General features: G+C 47.9%; 1 protein-coding gene across 1 annotated transcript; it reads right to left on the bottom strand.

Annotated features, from left to right (window-relative positions):
* Nucleotides 1–385: 385 nt before the first annotated feature.
* LOC125366925 (elongin-A3-like) lies at nucleotides 386–2207 on the bottom strand. Its single transcript, XM_048367623.1, has 2 exons — nucleotides 1634–2207; nucleotides 386–1569 (listed from the first exon to the last, which is right to left on the bottom strand). The coding sequence occupies exons 1-2, from the start codon at nucleotides 2205–2207 to the stop codon at nucleotides 386–388; spliced, it is 1758 nt and encodes a 585-aa protein (XP_048223580.1).
* Nucleotides 2208–11158: the final 8951 nt, after the last annotated feature.

Raw genomic sequence — 11158 nt, 5'->3', positions numbered from 1 at the left:
ATATGTGTGCACATATATAATTATGTACACACACATTCCTATAAAGTTTCCCATCTGCAGCACTGCTGCACAATTTATGCAACATCGAGATCCATGCGATTTGGGTAGATAGTGATTGAAGAGAAAAATGCCCACCTCGTGAGAGTAGTGTACTTAGCAGTGGAGATCGCATTATAAACGCCATCCAAGTGAGATGCTGTTCCTTAGGGCAGCGTATTCCAGTCTCCCAGGGGTGGAGCTCAGCATGGAGGGGCAACAATGAAGTTTTAGGCTCCCTCGGTGGAGGTCAGAGGGGACTCACTGTGAGCCGGTGTCCGTGAGAGGCCCTGGAAAGTCGGCGGGCGGGGTCCCTGGGACAGCCCACCGGTGCTGCAGGCCTAGGGGCTCACCGCCCAGGGAACCTGCTCTTGCATCTCAGGTAATCGCGGAGGGTGTTGGCCATGAGCCGGGCAGTTCTCTTAGCAGGGGGCTTTCCGGTGCTGACCAGGGGCCTGAGGGCTGCCATTGTGGGGCCGGAAGGGGCGCAGGATGCTGTCTGGCTTTGGGGATGGAGCCTACCGTCCCCAGCTCCAGCAGCTCCACCCGCACCCGCAGCCCCGGCCCCCAAGGCACCCCGTTCTAATCCTCCTCTAGCTAGGTTTCCTTGCTGGGCGCCTCCTTGATTCGGGGCTGGCCCTGCACCGCAGGGCCGGGGGTTGGCACCGCGGCGAGGGCGCTTCTGGGGAAGCGGGTGCAGGAGCATCTGTGCCCGGCGGCCTCCACTCTCCTGGGCCTGGGCAGCCCGGATCCTGGTGCTCACTGCCTGCAGACGCTGCTCCCGCTCTTGGCGCAGCCGCACGAAAAGCTCGCGCCAGGACTCTCCCTGGGCCGGGGTGTTCTCCTTAAATTCCTTTCTGCAGCGGACTTGCCACAGCCTGTCTGTGCCGCCGGGTGCCATGGTCCTGCTGTGACCGTTCCCGGGACTGGGGTGCTGAGCTGCAGGACAAGGCACGAGCTCGAACAGAATGCGGGGTGTCCGGGCACAGCCGGTAGCGCTGTGAGGGGGAAGCTCACACACCTCCCAGGCACTGGAGGGAGGCAGCGGGAGGGGCCTGGGTCCCGAGTACACCGGGGTCTTCAGGACCACTCTATGGAAAGGGAAGGCTGCCCCTTCCCCTTGCACCTCCTCTTCACCTTGCTCTTCCTCCTCAGCTTTTTCTTCCCCTCCCAACTCCCCCCAGGGCACAGAGGCCCCATGCAGAGGGAGTGGATAAAGGGAAACCCGCCCCTGTCTGGGCAGAGCACCTGACTGGACAGGCCCCCCGGGGAAATCCAGAGGTTCGCCCTCAGGTGGCAGCGTTGGCTCCCCATATCGGGTGGGATCGGGAGCTTGAGCAAGCACCAGCTTGCCTGCCTGGTCTCCCTTGACCTGGCTGCTCGTCGGGACCCAACGAAGCCCAGGCCTCAAGTTGTCCTCAGGGGACCCTGGGGCCAGGCAGGGTCGCTTTTGCAGCCTACTGCCAGGAGCAGGACTGGCAGACCGCTTGCCCCCACTCCGGAGGTCACAGGGCTCCTTGAGCTGGGGGTCACCTAGCCCAGAGCTGCGGCTTCGCCCCCTAGGGGCTGGGACTCTCCGGGGATTCCAGAACCACACCTGCCTCCATCATCAGCTCTTCCCACTCGGCCCACTCCGACTGCGTGGGGCCATCCTGCCTGGGCTCCCGAGCTCCATCCCGCTCCGGGACCTGCCCCAGGAGCGCTGGCCCCAGCCAGGGATGGCGGCCCAGCAGAGACACGGTCTCCCAGCGCAGGTCCAGCTCCTTGGCCAAGTTGCCCACCAGCTGGTGCTCTCTAAGCCCCTGAACCGTCCTTCTCACTCCCGTGGTCTCCAGGATCTCCGGCATGAAGGGCAGGATGGAGAGCAGCCTCAGGGTCTTCCGAATCTCCTCCGCATCCGTGCTGCGGGCCAGGCGCTCCTGGAGCTTCTGCGCGGCTCCCCAAGCCCCCTCCGCAGCCCGGGTTGCTGGGCCGCGGGGTTCCTTGGCCCTGCTCTGAGAGGAAGGATCCACACCTGCCAAGCTCCACCTCTTCCGCTTCCTTTTCCCGGGTTCCAGAACTTTCTCAGTGGGCGCTGGTGCCCCATCCCACTCCAGGACCTGGCCCAGCAGCTCTGGCACGAGGGATGCGTTTCCGCCCAGGAGAGCCAAGGTCTTCCAGCGCTTCGCCATCTCCTTGGCCAAACTGCCAACCTGCGGGTGTGCTCTGTACACCTTCACTGTCCTTCTGACTCCCGTGGCGGTGAGGATCTCCACCGTGAATGGCAGGACGGACAGCAGCATCACGGACTTGCAGAGTTCCTCCTCTTCAGTGCTGGAGGCAGGCGCTCCTGGAGCTGCCCCACGGCCCCCCACACCCACTCCTCCACCTGCGTGGAGATGCAACCCTGGACCACGTCTGCACAGATGCGGGGACTACTCACCTGGGTTCCTGGATCCAATGGGTCATGCGTCCTGCAGTAAGAGAAAGGATCCAGCCCATCCTTTTCCTCCTCTCTGTCCTTCTCCTCCTCCCCTTCCCCCTGCGTATCGTCTTCCCCCACCTCCTCTGCTTCCTCCTCTCTAGGACCATCCTGCCTGGGCTCCCGAGCGCCATCCCGCTCGGGGTCCTGCCCCAGGAACGCTGGCACGAGCGCTGCGTGGTGGCCCAGCAGAGCCACGGTCTCCCAGCACAGGTCCAGCTCCTTGGCCAAGCTGCCCACCTGCTGGTGCTTCCTAAGCCCCTGAACCGTGCTCCTCAATCCCGTGGCCTCCAGGATCTCCGGCATGAAGGGCAGGATGGAGAGCAGCCTCAGGGTCTTCTGGATTTCCTCCGTGTCCGTGCTGCGGGCCAGGAGCTCCTGGAGCTTCTGCGCGGCTCCGCAAGCCCCCTCCGCCGCTCCGTATCCTGGGCCCCGCGGCTCCTTTGACCTGCTCTTACAGGAAGGATCCGCACCTGCCAAGCTCCACCTCTTCTGCTTCCGTTCCCCAGATTCCGGGACTTTCTGGGTGGGCGCTGGGGAGCCATCCTGCTCCCAGACCCGTCCCATCAGCTCTGGCCCAAGCGCTGGGTTTCCGCCCAGGAGAGCCAAGGTCTTCCAGCGCTTCACCATCTCCTTGGCCAAACTGCCCACCTGTGGGTGTGCTCTGTACACCTTCCCTGTCCTTCTGACTCCCGTGGCAGCGAGGATCTCCGCCGTGATGGGCAGGACAGACAGCAGCCTCAGGATCTTGCGCAGCATGTCCCCTTCTGTGCTGGAGGCCAGGTGCTCCTGGAGCTGCCCCACGGTCCCCCACACCCACTCTGCTGTCTGCGTCCCGACGCCACCCAGGTCCAGGTCTGCACACAGGCCCGGGCTGCTCACCAGGCTTCCTGCCTCCACCAGGTCCCTCGCCCCGCTGGGACAGCACCGATCCACGGTGGATGCCTTCCACATCTTCTCCTGCTCCCCATTTCTCCACCCCTGCCCCCGATCCTCCCCCGTGGGCTCGGGAGCCACAGCCTGCTCCGGGACCTGGCTGCGAGCCTCTGACTCGTGGCTCGGCACAGCCAAGATCTCCCAGCGCTGGGCCAGCTCCTTGGCCACACTGCCCACCTGCTGATGCTTGCTCAAGGCCTCCAGCGTTCCCCTGACACCCGTGGCCGCCAGGATCTCCGGTGTCATTGGCAGGCGGGAGAGCAGCCTCAAGGAGAGGCGGAGCTCTTCCGCGTCTATGCTGGGGCCAAGGAGCTGCTGGAGCTGCCGCAGGGCCCCGCACGCCCACTCCGCTGCTCCCATCCCGATGCCCACGCCGTCCACGTCCGTACGGGCCGCTCACCTGGCTTCCTGGATGCTGTAGGTCACTCGCTGTGCTCTGGGCACCCCTCCTCTGGTCGGTCGGTCGGTGGATAGGTCGGTTGGTCTGTGGCTGTTGCGAGGCTGGCCTCCGCTTCCTCCTTCCGTTGTAGCTTTCCAAAGCAATCCGGCCAGCTTCCCGCTTTATATAGGCTTCTGCCTGACCCTCCCTCCTGACAGCTCCACCTCTAAGCCCCTCCCCACGGCACACGCCCACCGAGCCCTCGGGTCCTGCCAGGGGTTCTGACCACACGCCTGGCCTTCCACAGGGCCCTCCCCCCAACTCCACGGCCCTCTGCCTGCTCTGCCCTTCTTGTCCCGACCTCCTGGGTCCAGATAGCCCTCACCCTTCCCTTGACCTGGGGTCCAAGCCTCGGTGCAATGGCCCCCTCCACCAACCCTCACTTTGTCTCAAACCCGAGGACCAGATCCTCCCTCTCTGGCCCTGCATTTCCTCTTCTCCCCATAGCCCTAGGCACACTTTTGTATTCACTCCCCAAACTCCAGCTTCACCTCAGTGTATGCATATATATATATATATATATATATATATATATATATATATATATACACACATGTGCACCTATATCTAGGTATACACATATATAAATCAACATGTATGTATACACACATATATTACATGTCTGTATGTTTATACAGTTGTGGGCATTATTCCACCCTTTCCTTCCCTTCTCATGTTTCTTTGAGGGGTTGTGGCCCTGCTGGCCTGCTGGGGAACAGATTTGTTTGCTTGCTGGGTTTCAGATACAGGGTCTTAAGGGAAGACCAGTTTGGCCTTGAGCTTGGGAAACCACTGTCTCTGCCGCCTGTAGGCTGGGCTCACAGGTGTGGGCCCTCAAACACTGACCTTCCACCCCCTGCTTTTAGGGTGTGTTCTGATGCAGGCTTGTTCCTTCCGTGGTGGTAGTACACAGACTGGGTGGATGGGTTGTAATTCCCCAATGTAGTTCTGCATTGTCCTTCATCCTGTCACGTGTGGGCACTTCCTGAGTTTGACTAATTGTTTAGGGAATCTCTGATCACTTATGCCACTATCCAACTTAGCCAAAGTGTTAAGTATGTGAATACAAAGCTTTTGAGGCAATTGCAAAAGGACTTGCTTTCCTGAATTCAGCCTCGGTCTTCCGGTCTTTGGCCTCTAGAAAAGCTACTGATTTTTGAGGGCCTATTTTGTATGCTGCTACATTGCCAACGTTTTGGATCAGCTCCAGTAACTTGGCTGTAGAGTCTTTGGGGTTCTTCTTGAATTTTTTAAAAATACTGGACATGCTTAATTAACTTACCTTTAGTGTTCTATTATTATAGATAGTAAAGTCATAGTGCTATTTAATATTTATTTTTAAGTGTGTTAAGAAGAACGTATTTTTAATGAGATACCATTTTAAGGAACCAAATATGGTTTTTTAATTAATTTAGATGAATGCTAGATGGACTCTTTAATCAGGGAATTCAAGAAACCTAGAAACAAGTTATCAGGAGACAGGAAAAGTCAGAAAGCAATCATAGTCAGCCCATTCATTGTTTGAAACATATACAGAGACTCCATGCCACATGTCTTCGTGTTCTCATCCTGTGTCCTGTCTCCTGGCTCTTCTGGGTTCACCATGGCATCCCTATCCAGCTCTCCATTGGATCTGAATTGGTTTGTTGGTACGGTTTTTGCTCTTTCTTTTCTTGCTGGCCTGTTTCCTAACTGTTCTTTGTTTATTTGTGAGCTGCAGGCTTCAGTAACAATTGGCTTCCTGTAAACCACTGGACCTCTAATACAGATTACAAAATGCAATCCTTCAAAACAATAAACAACAAAAGGAGACCAGGGATAGCACCCAAGAGTTTAGGCCTACCAACAAAACAACAAACAAACCAACAAAAAAGAACATGTCACGTAAGTCTTCCAAGTTGAAATGAAAAGATGCTAGCGATCACCGTGGAAACTACGAAAATACACAGCTCTAAGGTAAGGGGACTGTGTACTTTGAGGACGTGGTCATAAATTTTACTCTGGAAGAATGGACTTTACTAAGTTTTTCTCAAAAGGAACGCTACAGAGAAGTGATGTTGGAAACTTTGAGGCACCTGGTATCTATAGAATACAAGGGGGAAGAAGGAAATACTGAAGTTGACTACAAAAAATAAGGAAGAAATAAGAACTCAATTTTAGAGAGACTCAATGAACATGAAGAAGGTAGTCAGTGTGAAGAAGCCTTCCAACAGAATACTGAGCATGGGTCTGGGGATATGGCCTAGTGGCAAGAGTGCCTGCCTCATATACATGAGGCCCTGGGTTCGATTCCCCAGCACCACATATACAGAAAATGGCCAGAAGTGGCACTGTGGCTCAAGTAGCAGAGTGCTGGCCTTGAGCAAAAAGAAGCCAGGGACAGTGCTCAGGCCCAGAGCCCAAGCCCCAGGACTGGCCAAAAAACAACAACAACAACAACAACAACAACAAAAAACAGAATACTGAGCATAGTATGAATAAGAAAACTCCCCCCAGGGAGAAACTCTATGAATGTGAGCAATGTAGGAAAACCTTCCCTTTCTCTACTTATCTTAAAGCACATGAAAGAATTCACATGGACAAGAAGCCCTATGTATGTAAGCAACGTGGGAAAACATTTGTTTCTCACAGTACCCTTGGGAGACATGAAAGAAATCACACTGGAGAGAAGCCCTATGGATGTAAGCAGTGTAGGAAAACCTTCCCTTCCTCTCATTACCTTAAAGCACATGAAAGAATTCACACTGGAGAGAAACCCTATGGATGTAAGCAATGTGGGAAGACATTTGCATTTTCCTGTGCCCTTGGAAGTTATGAAAGAATTCACATGGAGAGAAACCCTATGGGTGTAAGCAGTGTGGAAAAACATTCATTTTTGTCAAGTGACCTTCAAAAACATAAAAAGACTTATGCTGGAGGGAAACCCATACCCTAAGGATGTAAGCATTGTGGGAAAACCTGCTCTTCCTTTAGATCCCTTGGAGAGTGTGAAAGAATTCTCACAGGAGATAAATACAACATGTGTATACAGTGTGGGAAAACATTTGCTTTTTCCTCTCTCCTTCAAAAACCTGAAAGAAGTCACACTGGACCGAACCCAATCAATGACCTTGTGTACATCTGCTTGTCTGGTTTCTCCTCCAATGAGTGCTTTTGTAAACAGAGACAGAACCATTGTATCCAAAGTATCCTTGTACTGTCAGTGAATTTTGAGTTGGCACCGCTGTTCAGGTTAGGAAGCTTTTGTGCCTGAGATTGTGTCCTTATTGCCATCAAATGTAATTTAGGCATTGTTAGGTCATCATAGACCAGTTTCCCCTGCCAATGAGGAAAGTGTTAAAGAGGTCTGTGCAGTTGTTAAAAGGTAACTGTTGCATGTAATTTCCAGTTTGAAGTGAAGCTCCTAATGGATATCTGATCCTGGCAGCTCCTTGGTAAATTATTTTAAGGTTATAGCTTTTTGGCTAGGTAGGGTCAGCACCCCTGAGTCAGCCTGAAGAAGTTACAGAAGATGGATGAACTTCACCCATCAGCTCCCCCTTTAAGATCAAGGGACAAGAGTAAATTTTGGAAGATGAGGCAGGACAAATTTGATGCACGGAAAACAGTAGCAACAAGTGTACAAGAGTGGAGACTGCACTTGTGAGGGATGGTTACAGGCCAAGTCTCCTTGTCAGCCTGTAAAATCCTAGCGTTTTTGAAAATTTCTCATTACTAAAAGTTCATTTCTTTTTTTTTTATCCTTTATACATTGTGCTTCAGCACATTCAGATTGGCTGAGCAAATAATGTCAATTATGACATAATAGTTGCTATGTGTTGTAATTTTTTGCTTTTTTTATTAATTAAATTTTGTTAACAAGGTGTTGTGCAAAAGGGGTACAGTTACATAATAGGGCTGTGAGTACATTTATTGTGATATTTTACACCCTCATTTTTCTTTCCCTTCCCTAGATCAGGTAGGCATATATACAATACCCAGTGTACCTAAATCATATATAGTAGCCACATGGCGAACGCCAAAGGAAATTCACCTAGAACTTTAAATATAACGTCAACAATACAGTTTGCTTATTCTTGTCTTATGTGATCATACATACATAGCTGTTGTGCTATAGTGATCCACTGAGAGGTCTATTTTAGACTTTTTTATGTTTAGTAGTTGTTTGGTTTTAGATACATAATGTAAGGTCGCTGACCCAAACCTGTGGAAATACCATTTGACAAGAAGTTTTTTGTTTCGCAGACCTGGTCTCTACTGTCGCCCCCCACCCCACACACACACTTTAACATTCATATATCAAGGAGACCATGCCCCTTTGTTCTCTGTGTTCTAGGCCTGTCTCGCTAAACATTATTTATTCAAGTTCTAACCATTTCCCTGTGAATGCCAATATTTTATCATTTCTAATCGCTATGTAGTATTCCATTGTGTATAGACTCCACATTTTTTGGATCCATTCATCTGTAAAGGGGCATCTGGGTTGTTTCCATATTTTGGCTATTGTGAATTTTGCAGCGTTAAACATAGATATGCAGAAGTCTTTTTGATATCCTGAGACCTGTTTTTCAGGATAGATGCCTAGGAGTGGTATGGCTGGGTCATAGGGTATGTCTATGCTGAGTTTTTTGAGGAACTCTCATACTATTCTCCAAAGTGGTTATGCTAACTTGCACTCCCACCAACAGTGGAGAAGGGTTCCTCCTTCCCTGCATCCCCTCCTGCATTTCTTGTTGCCAGAGTTTAGAGTATAGCCATTCTAACTGGAGTAAGGTGGTATCTCAGGGTTGTTTTCATTTGTATTTCTTTTACTGCCAGGGATGTTGAACATTTCCTCCTACGTTTCTTTGCCATTTTTATCTCTTCTCCTGTGAAGTCTATCTTTAGCTCCTTTGCCCATTTAATAATTGGTTTACTGGGCTTGGAGGGGGTTAGATTTTTTAGTTCTCTGTAGATGATGGATATTAGGCCTTTGTCTGTTGCTGTGCTGGTGAAGATCCTTTTCCATATGGTTGGTTGTCTTTCTAGTTTGGTGGCTATGTCTTTAGGTGTGCAGAAACTTTTTATTTTGTGGTAGTCCCATTTGTCGGGTCTCCCCCCTATCTGTTGTGCCCCTGGGACTATATTCAAGAAGTTCCTTTCTGTGCCTATAAGTTCTAAAAGTTCATTTCTTATCAAACTTGTTACCTCCTCCCTTATTCCCCCCACACACACCTTTCCCCCTCCCCATTTCCCTCCTCCCATAAGTTTGTACAGTTGGTTTACAGCGTATAGTTTTGTAAGTATTGCTGTTGCACTGGTTCGCCTTTTACTCTTTGTTCTCCATTTTGATGTTCCCCTTTGCTTCCCTAATTCCAATTAACATACACACAATTCCCAGGGTAATAAGGTCAGTTATCGTGAAATCAGGTGTAAAACCCTGAGGAAGAAAAACAAAAGAAAATGACATAATTTCACATAGTACAATGAAAATAACATTGATAAACCGCGTATTGCCATAACATGGCATTCATTCATTTCTTTGAGCATCATCTTATTGTGATCATCTATTAGGACTATCCTAGACATGTACTAATTATTACAAATGAGGGAAACCATAGAGTCTATTTTCTTTGGGTCTGGCTCACTTGACTTAACATGATTTTTTCTAAGTCATCCATTTCCTTATGAATGGGACAATGTCATTCTCTTTGATAGAGGCATAGAATTCCATTGTGTATATATAACACATTTTCTTGATCCCAGAATGGTGGCTTTTAATCCCTTACATTTTGTGATATTAGTTTATGATGTAGCATGCTGTTTCCTAAGAAATGCTGACAAGAGCTTAAAGTGAATTATACGTGTATTTTGATGTTATTGGAGAGGGACTCCATAAATGTCACTTAAATTGTCTAATGGTGTTCTCGCCTTCCCTAGATCTGATGAGTTTCTTACTAGCTGTTCAAAAGTTAATGGAAGTGCAGTACTGAAAAAGTATGTGTTGTTTATTTTTTATTTTAATTATGTCTTTATATACTAATATCTCACATACACAGTGAAAGTGTGTCATTAGGCCATTATGTCTTTGTAATTATTATACTTTCTTGTATTCTTCCAAATCAGTTATTCTACCATCATCATCATCAAATATTCTCTGTTTCAGTAATATTTCTTGGCTTAGAGTCTTTTTGATCTGATAATAAGCCATTCAGCATCTCTTGTTATGTAATGTTTGTGTCAGATATTTTGCAATATTATTGTCTTTAATTTATTGGTATCTCAATTTGTAGATAATATAAGGTGAAATCTTAGTTTGTGTTTATTTTCATCTTCAATGTTAACTAATTCTGACAACAACTCTCTTTAAAATTCTATTTCACATTTAATGTAGTCATTTTGACAGTTGTTGTAAGGTTTGTTGTTTTAAAACATTTTAATAGTTTTCTGTTTGTCAGTGCATGGTTTTTGTTTCACCTTTATTAGCAAATATTAACAAATATTTGTTTTGGTGGATAAGTTAAATTACACTGCTGATTTTTAAATATGTATGTAGTATTTAATATGCAAGAGGTATTTATACCATTTAATCCACACCTCCAGTCTAGCTTTTGCTGCTAACTTTTAAGATGGAATATAAAAGACTATTCTGTTCAGGTTGGATTTGAATCATGATCCTACAGATATGAGTATTCTGAGCACCTAGTGTGAGCCAGCAGTGCCTTTTGAGTATAATTTATATTGTTTTGCTATCTGTTAGTTTAAGAACTACCACGGTCTATTTTGTTTATATGAATATTTCTGGTAAAGACTGATGTAATTTCGGTATAAATATTTTAATTTAAAAAAACTCAATTCTGCTGTGGTAGTAGACTCATAATGATTGGTCAGTATTATCTAATTTTAGCAATAAATATTAAACAAGAAAAAATTATGTGATCAGAGTTTTGTATTTGGTCATATTTTCACCCTTTCTACAATTCCTTATGTCTTCTGAAAATTTTAGTCACTGTTTAGGACTATTTCCTTGATAAGGATTATTAGAAATAAAATATAATTATAATGCATTACTTGCTCATTCAAAATGCAATTAAATTTTGGCTTTAATTTAAAAGTATTTCCTACCAGTTGATTATTCTGCATGGCTTACAATTTTTCTTTTCATACATTGAAAAGTCATACCATGGTCTTCTCTTTTTAAATTTAATTTTATGTTATTGAAAGATGTTGTACAGAGGGATAACAGTTACATAAATAAAGCAATGACTATATTTCTTGTCAAGCACTGTTTTCCCCTAATTTACTCA

This window comes from Perognathus longimembris, chromosome 18 (assembly GCF_023159225.1).
Source record: "Perognathus longimembris pacificus isolate PPM17 chromosome 18, ASM2315922v1, whole genome shotgun sequence".
Lineage (NCBI taxonomy): Eukaryota > Metazoa > Chordata > Mammalia > Rodentia > Heteromyidae > Perognathus > Perognathus longimembris.
This window is presented reverse-complemented; position numbering and strand designations above follow the sequence as displayed.

What these genes read in the sequence shown, in the direction of transcription:
- LOC125366925 (XM_048367623.1), bottom strand. Translation starts at nt 2,207, where the DNA reads ATGGCGAAGCGCTGGAAGACCTTGGCTCTCCTGGGCGGAAACGCATCC. An exon ending in AGAGCTGATGATGGAGGCAG is followed by an intron (nt 1,570 to 1,633) that starts GTGTGGTTCTGG and finishes GCTCTGGGCTAG; the next exon opens with GTGACCCCCAGCTCAAGGAG.